Source organism: Leptinotarsa decemlineata, unplaced genomic scaffold (assembly GCF_025532065.1).
Source record: "Leptinotarsa decemlineata unplaced genomic scaffold, Ldec_3_MD MMD2_tig00078422_RagTag_RagTag, whole genome shotgun sequence".
Lineage (NCBI taxonomy): Eukaryota > Metazoa > Arthropoda > Insecta > Coleoptera > Chrysomelidae > Leptinotarsa > Leptinotarsa decemlineata.
The window spans coordinates 8,183,114-8,203,007 of NW_027412747.1; the positions used below are offsets into that span (position 1 = coordinate 8,183,114).

Here is a 19,894-nt window from a genome sequence, read left to right on the forward strand (position 1 = left end):
ATCGAGGACCGCCTGCCCGGTACTGACGATGCCCAATAGGTTGAAATAGCTGTCTACCGGTGGCTCTTAAATTGAAATCAATATGGGAATGATCAGAATAGTACGTATTTATTTATCTTTTGATTTTAATGGAATTATTTTCCAGCAGCTTGACTGCATTAACCTTTCTCGATTTCATATCATTTCTAGAAACATATGGATTCGTTTTTCGATGACATTCCGGGTTAGCTTCCCAAATTTCTGCCAGCGCAGTTGTCGGTTGATTGGTAAAACCACCAACACTGACATAAAAACTTGGCAAGTTCACTTGGGTGTCACACCAACAGGTGGTTCCACTTATGTCTCGCTTACGTTCACGCAGTTATTTCTATTGAGTAATTTTCTTGATTTTATAAGTCCAAAGCATTAGTCAGGGAAGCTATGGATTATACTGTAGACGACCCCTCCCTATATAGAAGGCCCCAACACTCTGTCGAATGAGGCCCCTATATCTTCCGTTGAATGATGAACAACTTTTTCATCCAACTAACCCCAGCCAGGCAGGGGAACACCGTGAAGCGCGGTAGTGATGTCTAAGGACACTCATGCCGCCGTACCGCCAACACCCACATCAGTTATGACCCGTTTGTCCTTCTGGCAAACATCAGTCCAAAGGGTAAGGAAGCCAGGCTCCAACCTGTCTAAATTCAAGATGACCTTCCACCATCAGTCCGAAGGGTAAGGGAGCCAGGCTCCAACCTGTTTGAAATCAAGACGACGTGCAGTCTCTATGACTCAGGTGATAACCATGGGAAGATTGAAATCTTCTCCGGCCAGAAAAGTGAGAATCTCTGGAAGAGAGATTGACTGGCAAGCCTCGGCCCTCTAACAGACCGTAGGCTCACTTGGAACCCGCACATAATGAGCGTGAAATCAAAGATCGAGGGTTGGATAGCACGTCTGTACCCTCTGATCAATAGAACATCTAAAATGAGTCTTGAGAACAAGATTACCATCTATAAAACGATGTTCAAGCCTGTCATCATGTATACTTCAGACGTCTGGGGACAAGCGGCGAAATATAATATCTCCATTCTGGAGGTATTGCAAAACAAGTTAATGAGGATGATTGTGAATGCTCCTTGGTTCGTGCGGAATGAAGCCATCCACAGAGATTTGCAGCTGCCTTCCATTCGGCAGTCCTTCAGTCGAGAAATCAGAGAGTTTTTGATGGTGCAGAAACTCATGAAAACCCATTAGTCAGGGAAGCTATGGATTATACTGTAGACGACCCCTTCCGATATAGAAGGCCCCGACACTCTGTCGAATGAGGCCCCTATGTCCTCCGTTAAAAGATGAACAATTCTTTCATCCAACCCACCCCAGCCAGGAAGGGGTACACCGAGAACGGCGGTACTGATGTCTGAGGACATTCATGCCGCCATACCTTCAACACTCACCATCAGTTATGACCCGTTTGTCCTTCTGGCAAACATCAGTCCAAAGGGTAAGGGACCCAGGCTCCAACCTGTTTGAAATCAAGATGACATGCAGGGGTCTCTATGACGTTAGCTGCCAAACTGACAAACAGATTAATTTTCGCTCCGATATTTCTCAAGTTATTTCCATATAAACGATTGTTTCTGGTGGATGATCAGGAGTTCACCAGTAGTTAATCTGTTGTGTTAGTGAGTGCGCTGGTTGTAGTATGCAAGAACCGCCCGGACTTCTGGTGAGTGCGTTCAGACTTATCATTTCACGGAACTGTTCATTGTACCATCGCCTACTCTTGGGACAACAAAGGGTGTGAGACTTTCGACAGTGGTATGGAGGAACTGCTAGACGGCCTGATGTCCAGGGAAAGGGGTGAAGTGTTGGCTTCATAGGCCTTTTACTTGACCATCTGGGCCTGAGCCCATCAGAGCTGCTAAGATGCATTCCCGGGTCGGCGATTAGGGAGCCTTCTGGCCCTACACCACGAGTCAGGGATCACCTGACCCATCGGCTCCAATCTCTCTGCGCAGCCAGATATTAAAACCAAAACTGCGACTAAGCCGAACGAACCGGCAAACAAGAAACGAAGACTCCCGGAAGATTTTCCTCCTTCTTCAAAACCAGCCTCTCAGGCAATAAGAAATACCGGCGCTATGCCAAAAAATATTGTCAAAAATCACTTGATGAAGCTCGTAGTTTCTCAGAATCCGAACTTTCAACTACTGAATCCTCTTTGGATGGTGATGTATTACCCGAAGTCAACATAAGCGATGGCTCTGATATTGGAGAAAAATTAATCTCAACCATACAGGGTGGCCCAAAAAATCAAACCACTCAAAACGACGAAATTAACCAGGTTGGAAATCCCACTGAACAGGAAGCTTGCTCTCCCATCCCTCCGCGTCCTGAGATGCTCCGAAACATCAAGAAAACTCGCTTTCCCCCAATTGTCGTTCGTCAAAAAGACTAGTGGGTTCAATTTACGAAGTTAGCTACCTTTCACAAGGTCAACTATACGAAAGCAGTAAACCTGGCTGACAACATTAAAGTTCAGCCTTCTTCGATCGAGGACTACATGAGTATGTCGAAATTATTGGTGAGGGAGAATATCCCTCATCATACGCATACCCTTCCTGAAGATAGGCAAATTAGAGCCGTTTTCAGAGGGGTCCCGGAACACCTGGAGATCACTGACATCGAGGGCGCCTTGGTGGAAAAAGGTTTCCAACCATCATCCGTCACCAGGATGATGCGAGGAAATCGTCCGCTTTGGTTCAAGTGAACCAAAATCAGAAACATATCTATGACAAACGGGACCTCCTTAATGTCAAAATTGAAGTTGAGCCCCAACACCAAAAGACACTGGTAGGGCAGTGTCACCGATGTCAGCGGTTCGGGCATAGCCAAAGGAACTGCCTTGCTATCCCATATGCGTCAAGTGCGCCGGCAGACACCTTTCAGGTGAGTGCAAGAAGCCGCGAGCAGATCCTCCAAAATGCACTAACTGCAAGGGTGAGCATACTGCGAACTACCGAGGTTGTCCTGAGTTCCCCAAGGTTCGCGGGAGAACCAAAGTAGCTGCAAATGCACACCTGGAAGGCGTACTGCCGGAGCATCTGGCACACGCCCAGGAATGAGCTACGCAGGAGCGGCCAAGAGCGGTAAAACGTCCGCCAGGCCGACCGCGGCTCCCTATAGTTCTCGTCCGTCGAAGGTTAATGAAATCTGCTCCGCCGTGGACCAGATGAAGAAACTCTTCATTCAGTTTCCCGTACTTGATTTACGGTGAAGACCGACGTGCTAACTGGAGCTTGTTAATGGCTAAACAACCTACATTGCCTAGCTCTTTTAAGGATGTGTTTTGGAATGCCAATAGTATTTCAAACAAAAAACATGACTTTGAGAACTTCCTGACAGAATCTATGTTGCACTTGTACAGGAAACCTACCTGCACAACGAACCTTTTGGTAATACAAACTACCGTTTTTACCATAGAGAATGCGTTGGGCGTGTTGGAGGAGGAGTTGGCATTTTTGTCAAACGTAATCTTCCTCACGTACAATTCGGCATTGACTCGGATCAGTAACATGTCACGGAAGCCTTGGGCGTTGAACTCCAACTGAGAAGAGGTCGTCATAGACTAATCTCAGTTTACAACCCTCCGCGGAATCGTCTACTCCCAGAAACACTGAATGAACTGCTGATGTCGACATATATCCCCACAATTGCTGCTGGTAACTTCAACGCCAAGCACAATATGTGGAGCAGACTCACCAATGCGAACGGCCGAGTGCTCCATGCGCTTGCTGACAGGCATGAGTATCGAGTGATGGGTCCAGATGAGCCCACGTACTACCGTGGGGATTTAAGGCCTGACGTGCTTGACATCGCATTGCTCAGGAATGTCTCCATGTCCTGCGAAGTGGTCACTTTGTCGGAACTTGACTCAGATCATAATCCAGTCATCCTGATGCTGGGCGATGATCCCCCTCCCCAGGATTGTCGCATGAGATCATCCACGGATTGGGAAGCCTTCAAGGCTCACCTAGTGGAGACACGCACAGATCGTGAGTCGCTTCAAACTCGCAACGGTCTCGACGCGGTGGTGGCGGATTTCGAATTGTCTGTGAACAACGCTTTCTGTGCAGCCATACCCAGGACAGAGTGTCCTCTGCGAAGCTACAATGGGTTTCCTCCTAGGATAAAGAACCTTATCCGGGAGAGAAATCGACTCAGACGAGTTTATCAGCGGACTCTCTACCCTGGAGAGAAGGCTACGGCTAGCAGGATGGCCAATCAGGTTAAACATGCCATCACTGATTACAGAAACGAGAGGTGGAGCGAGTGTTTGGAATCGCTCGAACCTGGGGGTGATGAGCTCTGGCGAGTCCTTAGAGAAAATGATGACGACGTGATCCGTCCAGCTTCGGAGGAAGACCTGAAGGGGTACATTAGAGTCTCCAAACCTAAGAAGACTCCGGGAATTGATTCAATCAACAATAGGTTGTTGAAGCAGCTCCCGGCAGCTCAGATACCTGCTGGATATAATCAACAGCTCAATCGCCCTCAGATACTTCCCCCGAAGATGAAAGCATGCCGTAGTCGTCATGATCCCGAAGGCCCACGGCCAGAACCCGCTGTTTCCCCAGAATCATTGTCCGATTAGTCTGCTTTGCTCAACGGCTAAGTTGGCCGAACGTGTTGTGCTGCAAAGGCTAACAGAAGAAGTTGAAGACCGAAATGTTCTGCCTGATGAACAATTCGGCTTCAGGAGGACACACTCCACCGAGTTGCAGGCCCTGAGACTGGTTGAAAATTCCATCTCAGAGCTTAACAACAGGAATACAGTTCATCTAGTCCTCTTGGACATTTCGAAAGCCTTCGACCGAGTGTGGCATGAAGGCCTGCTACACAAAATACTCTATTTCGACCTGCTCCGGTGCCTGATCCGATAGATTAGGTCCTTCCCGAAAGGCAGAACATTTCAGGTCCGAGTTGAAGGAACCGTGTCTCCCGTCAGGGAAATCCAGGCTGGAGTGCCTCAAGGAGCTGTGCTGTCTCCACTATTGTACAGCCTTTACGTCAGCGACCTTCCGAGGTTCGATTACGTGAAGGTTTCCCTTTACGCCGATGATACGGCTCTCCTCACTTCTTCCATGGGTCGAGCGTTGGCGGTCGTCTACATGCAACGCGCATTGGACGACCTCGAACGCTGGTACCTTGACTGGAAGATTCAGGTGAATCCAGATGAAACCCAGGCGATAGACTTGGGAAGACGTAATGTTTCTCCAGACACAAGGGTCACGATTTCAGGCAGAAAGATCGAATGGCAAACGCGAGTTAAGTACCTAGGTCTGTGGTTAGATCGCCGACTCACCTGGGCAAATCACATTGATTATATCAAAAGCAAAGTGCAGTCAAGGATAGCAAAACTCTATGCTATGATTAACAGAAACTCAAAGCTCAATCTTAAAAATACGATTCTACTACGTTCAAGCCTGTCATCATGTATGCTACAGGCGCCTGGGGATAAACCGCTCCGTCAAATCTTTCCATTTTGGAAAACAAACTTCTTAGGACGCTGGTGAATACTTCATGGTTCGTGCGGAATGATGCCATCCGCAGTGATTTGAAGCTGTTAACTATACGGCAGTCCATTCAGTCGAGGAATCAGAGAGTTTTCGAGTCAGCGGAAACTCATGATAACCCATTAGTTAGGACAGCTGTAGATTATACTATAGATGACCTCTCCCAATACAGAAGGCCCCCTCGCTCGGTTGAGTGAAGGCCCCACGACGTCTGTTAAAATGAACAGTTTGTTCATCAAATACCCCAGTCAGGAAGGGGTACACAAGGCCAGAGCGGCATAGAGGTCATTGATCTTTATGTAGTCACCAAAAAAAAAACACCTTCAGTTATGAACCACTCGTCCTCCTGACGAAAGACAGTTAAAAGGGTAAGGGAAAAATTTTCCAATCTGAAGAAAATGAAGATGATAGTACTACATTTTGTCTTCAATCGAGGACCGCCTGCCCGGTACTGACGATGCCCAATAGAATGAAACAGCTGTCTACCGGTGGCTCTTAAATTGAAATCAATATGGGAATGATCAGAATAGTACTTATTTATTTATTATATATATATATATATATATATATATATATATATATATATATATATATATATATATATATATATATATATATATATATATATATATATATATATACAAATAGAGATTTTATCGAGTGTGCATGATATAAATCAAAAATTAAACAATTTGTGGACACAACACTCAAAAAAAGGGGGCAAACCGCGGACACGTGTTTCTGGCTATTGGCCTCATCAGCGCGGTGCAGCCAAGTGTAAAGATGGGAAACACTTGTTTGCCGAAATCAGGAAACAACATAAACGCACGGAGTCAACAACAGGAGCCAACCGCACATTTGTGGTTCCAGTTAGAAGACCTAGAATTCCCAGGCTACATAGCTATAGCTGCCTCCGCGGTCATGTTAGATGTAGCCTGGGAATTATAGGTCTTCTAACTGGAACCACAAATGTGCGGTTGGCTCCTGTTGTTGACTCTGTGCGTTTGTGTTGTTTCCTGATATCGGCAAACAAGTGTTTCCCATCTTTACACTTGGCTGCACCGCGCTGATGAGGCCAATAGCCAGAAACACGTGTCCGCGGTTTGCCCCCCTTTTTTGAGTGTTGTGTCCACAAATTGTTCATATATATATATATATATATATATATATATATATATATATATATATATATATCTGAAGTTTTCACGGATAGGAATATGCTGAACTGGTTTTTCCGGGTATTTGATCCGTGTATGTGATATTATCTCTAATTTCACCGACGTTTCGACAAAATCTCATTTGTCATTATCAAGGTGTGCTGTTACGTGTTCAGAAATTTGTTGACCTTGCTCAACTCACTTCTTACTATAATGGTAAAATGGTATTCGTTATGTGTTCAGAAATAGAGTAGTCCATAAACCCTCTACTACCTACTATTTAAACGTTGTTGAGTTTTACCTGCGTTCTTCTTCTTCTTAGTTGACCTCATCTCCCCGTTAAGGTATTGAATATGTAATCTGAAGTTTTCACGGATAGGAATATGCTGGACTACGGTTTATGACTGCGGTTTATGGACTACTCTATTTCTGAACACATAACGAATACCATTTTACCATTATAGTAAGAAGTGAGTTGAGCAAGGTCAACAAATTTCTGAACACGTAACAGCACACCTTGATAATGACAAATGAGATTTTGTCGAAACGTCGGTGAAATTAGAGATAATATCACATACACGGATCAAATACCCGGAAAAACCAGTTCAGCATATTCCTATCCGTGAAAACTTCAGATTACATATTCAATACCTTAACGGGGAGATGAGGTCAACTAAGAAGAAGAAGAACGCAGGTAAAACTCAACAACGTTTAAATAGTAGGTAGTAGAGGGTTTATGGACTACTCTATTTCTGAACACATAACGAATACCATTTTACCATTATAGTAAGAAGTGAGTTGAGCAAGGTCAACAAATTTCTGAACACGTAACAGCACACCTTGATAATGACAAATGAGATTTTGTCGAAACGTCGGTGAAATTAGAGATAATATCACATACACGGATCAAATACCCGGAAAAACCAGTTCAGCATATTCCTATCCGTGAAAACTTCAGATTACATATTCAATACCTTAACGGGGAGATGAGGTCAACTAAGAAGAAGAAGAACGCAGGTAAAACTCAACAACGTTTAAATAGTAGGTAGTAGAGTGTTTATGGACTACTCTATTTCTGAACACATAACGAATACCATTTTACCATTATAGTAAGAAGTGAGTTGAGCAAGGTCAACAAATTTCTGAACACGTAACAGCACACCTTGATAATGACAAATGAGATTTTGTCGAAACGTCGGTGAAATTAGAGATAATATCACATACACGGATCAAATACCCGGAAAAACCAGTTCAGCATATTCCTATCCGTGAAAACTTCAGATTACATATTCAATACCTTAACGGGGAGATGAGGTCAACTAAGAAGAAGAAGAACGCAGGTAAAACTCAACAACGTTTAAATAGTAGGTAGTAGAGGGTTTATGGACTACTCTATTTCTGAACACATAACGAATACCATTTTACCATTATAGTAAGAAGTGAGTTGAGCAAGGTCAACAAATTTCTGAACACGTAACAGCACACCTTGATAATGACAAATGAGATTTTGTCGAAACGTCGGTGAAATTAGAGATAATATCACATACACGGATCAAATACCCGGAAAAACCAGTTCAGCATATTCCTATCCGTGAAAACTTCAGATTACATATTCAATACCTTAACGGGGAGATGAGGTCAACTAAGAAGAAGAACGCAGGTAAAACTCAACAACGTTTAAATAGTAGGTAGTAGAGGGTTTATGGACTACTCTATTTCTGAACACATAACGAATACCATTTTACCATTATAGTAAGAAGTGAGTTGAGCAAGGTCAACAAATTTCTGAACACGTAACAGCACACCTTGATAATGACAAATGAGATTTTGTCGAAACGTCGGTGAAATTAGAGATAATATCACATACACGGATCAAATACCCGGAAAAACCAGTTCAGCATATATATATATATATATATATATATATATATATATATATATATATATATATATATATATATATATATATGCAACTAATTTTCCTTTATTTTTAGTATTTTAATATTAAATTTCACAAAAAGGATTTGAAGCTTCATATCTTCTATTAATTATCTGCGAGCGCTTTCGACAGCTGGTCGTAATGTCATCTTCTAGGCACTCCTCAAACTGAACTTGTCATCCTGTCGTCATCCGAACGTCTCAACTCAGGTATTTCAGGTACTTTAGGTAAATTTGCCTGTATTTGTTCTGCATCAGGTACTATTCCTTTTGTTAGATCTTCTCTAGGAATGTGTATGGTTTTGTTTAATATATTGAGGTCTTGTTGTGTTTTGATTTGTACTTGTTTCTCGATAAGTGATTTATTACTGTTAAATTTATGAAATCAATTCAAGAGCCACCGGTAGACAGCTGTTTCAGCCTATCGGGCATCGTCAGTACCGGGCAGGCGGTCTTCGATTGAGGACAAAATGTGAATAGCCAAAAAAAGTACTTAACAAAAATAACTGCGTGAACGTAAGCGAGACATATGTGGAACTACCTATTGGTGTGACACCCAAGTCAACTTGCCAAGTTTTTATGTCAGTGTGCGACTTGGATGTCACACCAATAGGTGGTTCCACTGAGATAACAATTTCTCCCCAACTCAATTTCAGTAATTCAGGAAGTTTAGTGAGTAGTTCTTTGATTAATTGAGGATTCTGCAGATGTCCTATGGATTCTAGGGTTTTCATAATAGATACCATGTTATTTACTTCTGCTGAGAATAGTATTAACTTTTCCAAATTGTTATCTCTGATGGAAGGCATACCTTTTATTTTCGTGATGATGGTTTCAATAATAAATTCTGGTCTGCCAAATCTTCTTTGTAGAGTATGGATTACTAAGTCTACATTATCAGCAGTCAGTAACATTCCAGCAACCAAGGACTTTGCTTCACCTTTGAGATGTCGCTGTAGTTTCAAAATGATGTATTCGTTTGAATAACCGCAGTATTTTCGTAAATTGCTTATGAAATAGCGGCCATTCCTGGGGATTTCCGTCAAAATATGGAAAGTTCTTTTCCATCAACTGTCCCTTCTGGAACTTATCTGTTTCAACTGGATTACTTATATATGGAGTAGCTTGAGTAACATTTCTTAAAATATCAGTGATAGTTTCACAGAGTAATTGTATATCTTTGTTATTATTGGAGTTATCAGTTTCCGGATCAATAAGAGTGTCTGTTTGACCTAATTCATCTGGAATGTCATTTATCCATCTTACTACTTCCTCGTGTTTTGATATTTCACTCAGGTTTGTTCGTGAATCTTCATGAAAGTTGGTTTCATCAATACTTTTTAACTCTGCATTTTGAAGGTCTTCTTGCATTTTTAGAAGCCGTAAATTGTTCTCTATATGCCGTTTTTTCTCTACTAGCTCATACTCGATTCGTCTTCTCTTTTGTTGTAATTCTTGTCTTTGTTTTTCCATTTCAATTGCATTTCTCTTTCTCTCCAAACTTGCAATACTATGCTTGGATTTGTTTGTTGGTCTAGTCGTGGTAGAACGTATCTCCGTAGATTTAGTCGATTTCTTGGAGACCTTGTCACTTTCTATCACAACTGGATTAGGGTCAGGCATTTCGATATTTTCCCTGGATTTTGAAGACTCAGCTGTTAGTATTTTTTCAGATGCGCTTATGAGGGGATTAATTACTGCTGTTGTTACACCAAATCTGAGCGGAACACCAAATCTCTGTGGTCAAATATAATCCGTTGATAGGTTTCTATTCAAACCAGTGGTGCGTCTTTGGCTTAATTTTCGTTCTTCCTCCATTTCGCGATCACGTCGGGGTCACCAATGTTATTTCGTATCAAACTTTCGTGCCAAGAAAATATCCACTTTTTGTCAGGACAATTATTTTATTGACAATGTCAAATTTCATTAAAACTATTTTTTTCAATAACACCATAACAACAATAATTCAACGGTAATAAGATTGTTGTTTCCTTGATAACTATCAAACTCGGAAATGTCCAATAAATCCTACTTTAGTCGGGATAAACTTTTAATGACTTTTCCTTTGACAAATTATCAGTAACTATCTAAAACATTTTGTTTTTTTACCTACAGGGTCGTATTTTCTATAAATAAAGGCAAACTAATAAAAGGATGAACAAATCAATATAACATTCTCCCCCCCGCTGGAGGAATTACTTTTCCTTTAGCTCCAATCTGCAAATTTTCGTGACTGGGCGCCTATATTCCGAAGTTGAGGTTTTTACGTCGACGACTCGAATTCTGCCATCAACTCCTGGATGAACAGCCGTTATTTTACCTAATTTCCACTTATAGCGTGGTGCTTGATCGTCGACCAGGATGACCATGTCATTGAGTGCTATGGGTTTGCAGTCATTAGTCCATTTACTTCGCTTCGACAAGGTTGGCAGATATTCTCTTGTCCAGCGAGTCCAAAACGAATTAATTAGCATTCGAGAAATTTTCCATTCTCTTTCAGAGTATTCGCATCTGTCATCTTTGCCGATGACACTTTTCACTGAACCTATTAACCTCTCCCATATTCCTCCCATGTGGGGAGCAGACGGTGGAATGAATTGGAAACTAATACTTTTTGACGACAAAGAATCAATAATCGCTGTTCGATCTATTTCTTCCATGGCTTGGCGAATTTCGTGTGCAGCACCTCTCAGACTTGTTCCATTGTCGCAAAATATGACCTGAGGTTGTCCTCTTCTAGCCGACATTCTTAGTATGGCTTGAATCGTGGAATCGCTACTCAGACAATGTGCAATTTCTAGATGGATAGCTCTAACTGCCAAGCATGTGAATAGCACACCCCATCTTTTTTCGCATCTCCTACCAATCTTCACCATAATTGGGCCGAAATAGTCCATTTCAGTGTTAATAAAAGGTCTAACACTTCTCTTTAATCGTGCTTCAGGTAGTTGACCCATTAGAGGTGGTGAAGGTTTGCTTTTCTCAATCCTACATTTCAAACAGCTTGAGAATGCTGATTTGACTGCAGCTCGACAGTTTATCACCCAGTATTTCTGTCTGATTTCATTTATGACTAATTCTACACCTCCATGATGAAATTTTTCGTGATAATTTTGTACCAACAATTTGGTGAATTCATGTTTTGAACTCAGAATGATGGGTTGTCGTGTGCTCTCCGCCATACATTCTGTAAAATTCGTTCGTCCACTCAGTACCATAATTCCATCTTTCATTTCTGGGAATAAACAGGCTAGATTGCTTTGACCACTCAGAGATTTCCTAGTTTTGAGTTTTTGTATTTCTTCTGGAAAACACTCCTGTTGAACATGTTTCAGCCATATCTTCTCAGCTTTCAGGATTTCCTCTACTGTTAGGTTTGGAGGAAATTTTTCTTTGTTCCTTACAATTTCAAAAAATCTGAAACACCAACCGGTGGTCCTGATCAGTCTATTCCACTTCGAAAATCGTCGTATGTCTGGGAGGCATTCTTCATATTTTTGAAAAATGACAAAACATGTTTTAATTTTCTGATTTCTCAGCTCTACGATATTTTCATTCAAATAGGAAGGTCTTTTATTTTCGATTGGCAATGATTCTTCTGAATTTTTGAGAAAATAAGGACCAGAAAACCATTCATTTGAAATTACTCCGTTGATTTTTTTCCTGCGTGTAGCTTCATCCGCGATATTAAGTTCAGTTGGGACCCATCGCCATTCCGCTATACGTGTCAATTCTTGAATTTCACCGATTCGATGTGATACGAACGGTTTGTAGTTTCTTCCGTCTCCTCGTATCCAATTCAAGACACATGATGAGTCGGACCAATAAAACATTTTATCTATGGGGAACTCGAGTTCATTCCTTATCACTTGAGCCAGCCGACTGGCCATCACTGCCGCCTGGAGTTCAAGTCTAGGGATGGAAAGAGGTTTCAGAGGAGAAACTCTCGTTTTCGCTGAGATAAGACAAACATCAGTTCTGTTTTCTCCAATGACGCGAAGAAAGCTAACTGCTGAGAATGCTTTCTCACTACTATCACAAAATGTGTGAATTTCGATTCGTAATGCTGATGGAATCAATAGACTATAGCATCTTGGAATTTTGATCAGTACAATTTTCTCCATGTCACTCAACTAATCTTTCCAAGCAATGAGAAGTTCTTCAGGTAACAAATCATCCCAATCGATTTCTACTCGCCAAATATCTTGCATCAGTATTTTACCTCTCACCGTGAAAGTAGAGATCAAACCTAGCGGATCGTATACCGACATCAAAGCTTGCAAAACGTTCCTCTTTGTAGGTTGTTCCGCCACTAAGTTTTCTGAAGTCAGCCTGAAGGAAAACTCGTCGTTTCTGGGATCCCACTATAAGCTTAATATTCGATGTAAGGAAGTGTCATCGATATTTTTTGTAGCCGCCAGTAACATATCTTCAGATAGCTTATCTCGAATCAGTTGGGAGTTTGTCATCCAGTTGACTACTTCAAATACCGCAACTTTCTGGACTTTGCATACTTCTATCATCGTTTCTAGCGCTTCTTCTTCAGTGTCTTTTGAATCCAAATAGTCATCTATAGAGAATTTTTTGATTATAGCTGTTCGGATGTCTGAATTCGTAGAAAATTCTTCAGCATTCGAGTTTTTTACGAATTGAGCACATACGGGCGAACAGGTTGCTCCAAAAGTTATGACCAACATTTCATAAATATCAGGAGATCTGTCGCTTTCCAAATTTCGCCAAAGGAATCGTTGAGCACATCTATCTCGTTCTTGTATTCCTACTCTATGGAACATCTCTCGAATATCTCCACAAAAACCGAATCGCCTTTGTCGAAATTTCCATAAAATTGCAACCAATGACTGCAACAAATTTGGACCAGAGAGTAGAGCATCATTCAAGCTCATACCTCTTGATTTTGCTGCAGCATCAAAGACTAGCCTGATTTGATTCGGTTTGTTGGGATTTTCTACAGCGAAATGAGGGAGATATCAAAGATGAGGATTGTCAATTTTCTCTTCCTCTAAGGTCAACTTGTTTATATATCCTGTTCAGACGACATTTTCTTTCGACACATTTTAGTCTTTGGAGTTCCATGGATTTACTTTCAGGTAGCTGTATGTTATCGGTTTTCCACAATAAACCGATTTCGTAGTTTTCTCCGGTATACTTTAAGGTGTTTCTCATCAGTTCTAATGCTCGTGAACTTTCACAAAATGGTTGGTCGGCTGCGATCAAAGTACCAAATGTTTCGGTCAGATAAGATTTTTCTACCATCTTCTGCAGTTCTTCATCAGTCGTCTCTTTTTCACAAATGTGTAAAGTATGGGCTTTGAAAGAGTTTTCCCCGCTATTTGGACTTGGTCCGTGTACAGCCCAACCTAACTTACATTTACTGGCTACAGGAAGATTTTCTGGGCCGGTTCTTATCTGTCTCGCAAGTATCAGATGTATGTTATCTTGTCCAATAAGCAGTGGAGGTTTTTCGTGATCGATATCTTTTATTGGAACACCTTTTAGATGTGAAAACTTTTTCCAATCGGATATGTTGATGTGTTGTTCTGGTAACGACATATGAGTGACAGTTCGGACTCTTTTCATAGTAAACATTTTGCTGTCGTCATCAATTTTGGAAACAGTCACGTCTAAACGAACGGAATTTTCTTCAACCATGACATTTTCGATTGTCCATTGTAGACAAAGTGATTCCTTCGTTCCAGTTAGCCCAAGTGTCTCTGCTACTTCTGCATCTAATAATGAAACCGTAGACGCCTCATCACAAAGAGCAAGAATAGGGACAACACCTCGTGGTCCGTATAATTTTATTCGAATCACTCTCAGAAGAATCGTAGTGAAAGGTTTGTTGACAGAGCATACTCTTCGTCGATTATCATCATTAGTATCTCTTCCTATCGCTGCCTGATTGCTATTGACTTCTAATTATTGTGTAATAGAGGATGATGAAATTTACAGCCGTTTGTTCAGCAAACGTTCCTCTTTTTACATTTAAATTTTTGATGATTCTTTTGAAGGCAACTGAAACATAGTTTTTTTCCGGTTACCGTTTCCCATCTCTTATTCAGGTCGTCATAATTCATATGTGGACAAACACTTTCTTGATGTATTTTGTCACAATAACCACACGTCTTGTGAGTGTTTTGGGTGTGAGTATTGCGTACTCTTCATTTCTTTTCATTTGATTTGTGAATTTCTGTGAGAATGTTTCATTGCGTGGGGTACTAACATTACACGCAAAGCTTGCTTTCTCGTTCAACCACAAAGAGAAATCTTCTAAATTGATATCACCCTTTTTCATTCCCACCTTTTCATTTTCGAGATAACCTTTACTTCTTAGACTCTTCATGATCGAAACCATGTTGCTTACCTCTGCAGAATAATGAATCAGCTTTTCAAAAATATTTTCTCTCACGGAAGGAAGGGTACTGATTCTGTTCATCAAAGTATATATGATGTATTCAAGTCTTCCGAACCGTTTCTCTAAAGTTTCAATCACAAGGTTAACGGCAGTTAACATCATTCCTGCAACTGTTGTCTTTGCTTCCCCTTTTAGAAATCTCTGCAGCTTCAGCATGATCTCTATTGCTGTAGTCGCAAAACTTGCGAAGATTCTTGAAAGACTTATGGAACAGGGGCCGCCAATCTTGGGGACTGCAATCAAACTGTGGAAAATCTTTCTCTAACATTTTTCGCATGTGAAATTTATCTGGATTCATTACTTCAAGTGACGATGGGTTTTGAGTTGTTGAAGCTGGAGAGAAAACGTTCTGAGAACGTTTGCAACAGTTCCGCAAAGCTGTTGTATGTCTTGTGATGTGATATTTCCTGGTTTCTCTTCGGGAAATTGTCCTTCGACCTTGGGTATGTCATCATTGGGTTTCTCAGTTTTTTCAGGAATACGTGACAGATTTTCTTGTCTATCATAATGAAATTGTTCAGATGTGTAATCTACCCATTGAGACACTCTGTTTCTTTGTTCTTGTTCTTCAACTAATTCTCTCCTGATATTTTCGCTTCTTGCTTCTATTTGAACGTAACTGCTGCCTTCTTCTTGGGCATCTATCTCGGCCTCATGCAATTCTTCTTCGAGTTGAAGAAGGTGTAAACTATCAGCTATTTCCTTCTTCTTCAACTCTCTACGGTTCTTTTCTTCTAGTTGTTGTTCTTCCAGTTCTAGCTCTCTGGATTTTCTTAGTAGCTCCCGTCTTTGTCTTTCTATTTTTAGAGCTATTCTTTTCTTTTTCAAATCCAAACTACTTCGTTGAGATAATCCGGTATCCCTTGAGGCTCTCGAATGAACAGACTGCTTTGAGTGAACCTCATGTATCAAGGAAGTTGACTTGCCGGATTTATCTTCAACGACTTTTTCAGGTAGTTTGTCTAGAATGGATTCTGGTTTCTCACGACTTCCAAATCCGTTTGGCCATACGTAGTCCGATGACAGACTTTGATTCAAATCTGCACCATCTCGCTTGGACGTACGTTTCTCCATATCATGATCACGTCGGGGTCACCAAATGTTGTTTCCTTGATAACTATCAAACTCGGAAATGTCCAATAAATCCTACTTTAGTCGGGATAAACTTTTAATGACTTTTCCTTTGACAAATTATCAGTAACTATCTAAAACATTTTGTTTTTTATCTACAGGGTCGTATTTTCTATAAATAAAGGCAAACTAATAAAAGGATGAACAAATCAATATAACAAAGATCAAGAAAATAAATAAATAAATCAAAACTAATCGAATAATCAACAAACGCCAAAAAGCTTTTTTTTTTTAAATTCGATACCATTATCAACAAAAATGGATATGATCCAACCGAAATAAAAACTAGAGAGCGTTGTCACCCCAAACAGGGTGAGACTTGACTCACTGTTCAATTTGAAGATTTTAAAGGACAGGAGATTGAAACGTAGTTGAAATATATTGTTATTATGGAGATACGAATTGGTTTCACCACGGGTTTCTACACTGTGTTGTGTAACGGTTTAAATTTCTGAATTCAGAAGAATCAGTAGAGCCGCCCTGTAGGTTCGTTATTTTATCAGAATATTACTGGGAAGGTGGGTTGTCTATTAAGCAGGAGTAAATGAAACCGAGAAGATTTTCATGGGAGTATTTAGAAACAATTCAGATTAGTATCTATCGTGATGCCGACACGAAAGCAAGGCTCTAGCTAGGGACTGTCCGAAACCTAAAAACATCCAAGGTTTTTTGGAGAAGAATAATAAGATCACCTATGAACGATTCATGTCGAGCACTGTGAGACCTTTTATTCATTTTTTGGTGGTAAAAAAAAGCTTTCAAGGCATATTTATTTGGTAATTGGAGAAATCCTTCGGAAAAGCTATAGTGGCATCAAACACGTCGTTCTTTGAGATATGACGAGACATTCTAGAAAGTACCAACGGAGAGCCCTAGCAAGTATAAAAAATATCAAAAATGATGATACCCCTTGAGTAGAAGCCCTAATATTATTGGTATATTTTGAAGCGGCCCGAGTACTGAAATCTACAGTTCATTCCTAAAATTAGGGATAGTTTTAAGTATTTACCTTTTCTCTGTGCACCTAAGACAGCTGTTGACGGGGGTAATAATTTCGAGTTTGATTGTAGTCAATCGAAAAGTAGATTCTGGATAAATTGAGATTCTGGCAGTTACTTTTAACTGCTCATTTGTTCCCTCACATTCAATTTAGGTAATGATCTATCTGTGTCAAGTTCAATACTCGAATCTTTTGATTCGATATTGTTCCGTGGTAAGAGTTCCCCAGTAGTAATATCGTGATCAAAACGGCCTATAGCGGAGTATTAATATCTTTACTGAAAACGTTTGTTTTAGTATTAAGTATTGGTTCTTTAAACTTTGTGTATATATATATATTTGCCTGATTTTTTCTACATTAGTTCGTTGCAAATAACATATATGAAAATCAATTTTTGAGCTATTACACACTTGGTAGTGAAGTTTGTAAATATTTATTTCTAAAAATCAACTTAATATAAATTTCAAGCTTGGAGCTTCGTTGTTGACTTTTTGGTTATTTCTCCACCTCCTTCCATGTTGAATCCGTTCAACCGGCGCCCCAGGGCCTACTTTTCTTTCCATCTATTTCGGCTGTAAAAAACATATTTTCCTTACCTACGTCCAGCCCCGACAATAATAGACTAGCCTGGGCCGAACTACTTTTTGGTAATTACATAAATACCAAGGTAGGTTATAGTATATTTCTATAGAAACTTGGATTCATTTGTTTCTAACGATTTCTCGATTAGGCTTTTACTTGAATAACATTGTTTCTCTCGTTCTCATAATACACTGAAGGTTCGATAATGTACTTATCCTGCCACTTAAATAATATTTTTTATCAGTATCTGTTAGATTCAAGCCTAACAATTGAGGACAATTACCACGAATAATATATTCCAACTTATCTGTTCGCCTTTCAGGTTACCAGTACGAGCAAACGAAGTAATAAATCAACGTATTTACCCTGTCTAACAAACTGCTCATCTTATCACTAACACTAAAACCAAGTGGAAGCTGGAAGATACAAGCACAAATAAAAGACGCAGTGACATTAGAATCCGACGTCTTATCAGCCGATAGTCACACCAAAATTGATAAGTTTAATTATTTCGTGTACAGCGTGTCTCGTTACAACTACCAGTACATTGGCAAATATTTTTCAACGAATGGAATAAACTATTATGTATACTTGTTAAAAACTTGGGAATTTTAGATCAACGAATGGTACAATATAAAGATGTTCCCACCGTGATATTTCGAGGTGAAAATTGGCTTTCTGTAAGAATAATTGACCTGAGAGACCTATTCAATGATGTGAAAAGATCGATTATAGCTCTTTTGGTTCTGGAGATATACAGGAAAAACCAAAAAATCCCAAATTATTTTTTTGCCTATATATTCTTTATTCACAGACATATTGAAAATCTGTCCATATTTTGCTTTTTTCCTTTTTGGTGTATATGAAGACGTTTCGTCCTCGTTCTTTATATACATCAAAAAGGAAAAACTATCATTCAACCCCAAGAAACCCCTCTTCAAATATATATATATATATATATATATATATATATATATATATATATATATATATATATATATATATATATATATATATATATATATATATATCGAAGACAAAATGAGAAAAAACCAAGAAAGTACTATTTTTATCAAGTACTTTCTTGGTTTTTTCTCATTTTGTCTTCAATCGAGGACTCCTCGAACTCAGGAGGAGTGCCTAGTAGATGACAGTACTACCAACTGTCGAAAGCGCTCGCAGATAATTAATAGAAGATATAAAGCTTTAAATCTTTTTTGTAAAATTTAATACTGATATAATATATATACATATATATATATATATATATATATATATATATATATATATATATATATATATATATATATATATATATATATAAAATGTGTTTTCTGGCGCTCATGTATTCAAAACATGGTCGTTTGTGATTCAAATATATTCATTCTGGCGTTGAAACAATGACGTCGCATAAACTATGATTTGAAACGTATTCATGATGATTCAAAACGAGCGTGAGGTTAGTTTTGAAACGTATTAATTCTACTGGGGAATACATTAATTAAAGTAGGTACAAGATATCCCCTTAAAAACTTTAGATATGTTGGCCCGTCTAAAGTACCGTCGAAAAAGTCCGATGATCCTGTTTCTTACAATGCCAGCCCATACGTTACGTCAGTTGTCAGTTTCTGCTTCATTTTGATCGTTATAGTGAATAAAGTGCTGAAAACTTTTTATAAAATACGTTGTAAGCATCTACAAAATAAAGTTGTATGTACAAATACGATTCTAATTGAGGTTAGAAAAAATTGAATTTGACATCTGACACAAATTAAATCTTTCCATTCTGGCGAATCGAATTTTATTATCAATGACGTCACTACGAATCATTTTTGAATACAGGCTTGAATACGATTTAACGCCAGAAAACAAATCTAAGTTTGATAATTCAAACGTCAAACTTAGATAAAAGATTGGTTATTGGCATAAGGAGCCATAGTCACAAAAATTCAAATACATCCCTTGTAGGTATTATTCAAGGAGTGTAAACTTCACTTTAACTGTGTCAAAACTATCTTTCTGTTTTGTTAGCCGTGGTGTGCAGGTTTTTATGTCTGACGTTTCGCCTTCCTAAGATTCGGTAGGTGATGAC

At 39.6% G+C, this 19,894-nt stretch overlaps 1 protein-coding gene across 2 annotated transcripts in view; it reads right to left on the bottom strand.

The window, feature by feature from the left end:
- UGP (UDP-glucose pyrophosphorylase) overlaps positions 1–19,894 on the bottom strand; it is a 68,631-nt gene that overhangs the window by 17,869 nt on the left and 30,868 nt on the right. The window contains exon 1 of one of the 2 annotated variants that reach the window (XM_074186342.1): positions 18,168–18,317. The exons of the other annotated variant lie outside the window; for it this stretch is intronic. Within the exon in view, the coding sequence (XP_074042443.1) occupies positions 18,168–18,188 (21 nt within the window). The 5' untranslated portion in view covers positions 18,189–18,317. Of the gene's footprint in view, positions 1–18,167; positions 18,318–19,894 lie in introns of those variants that run through there. 2 annotated transcript variants of the gene reach the window in all.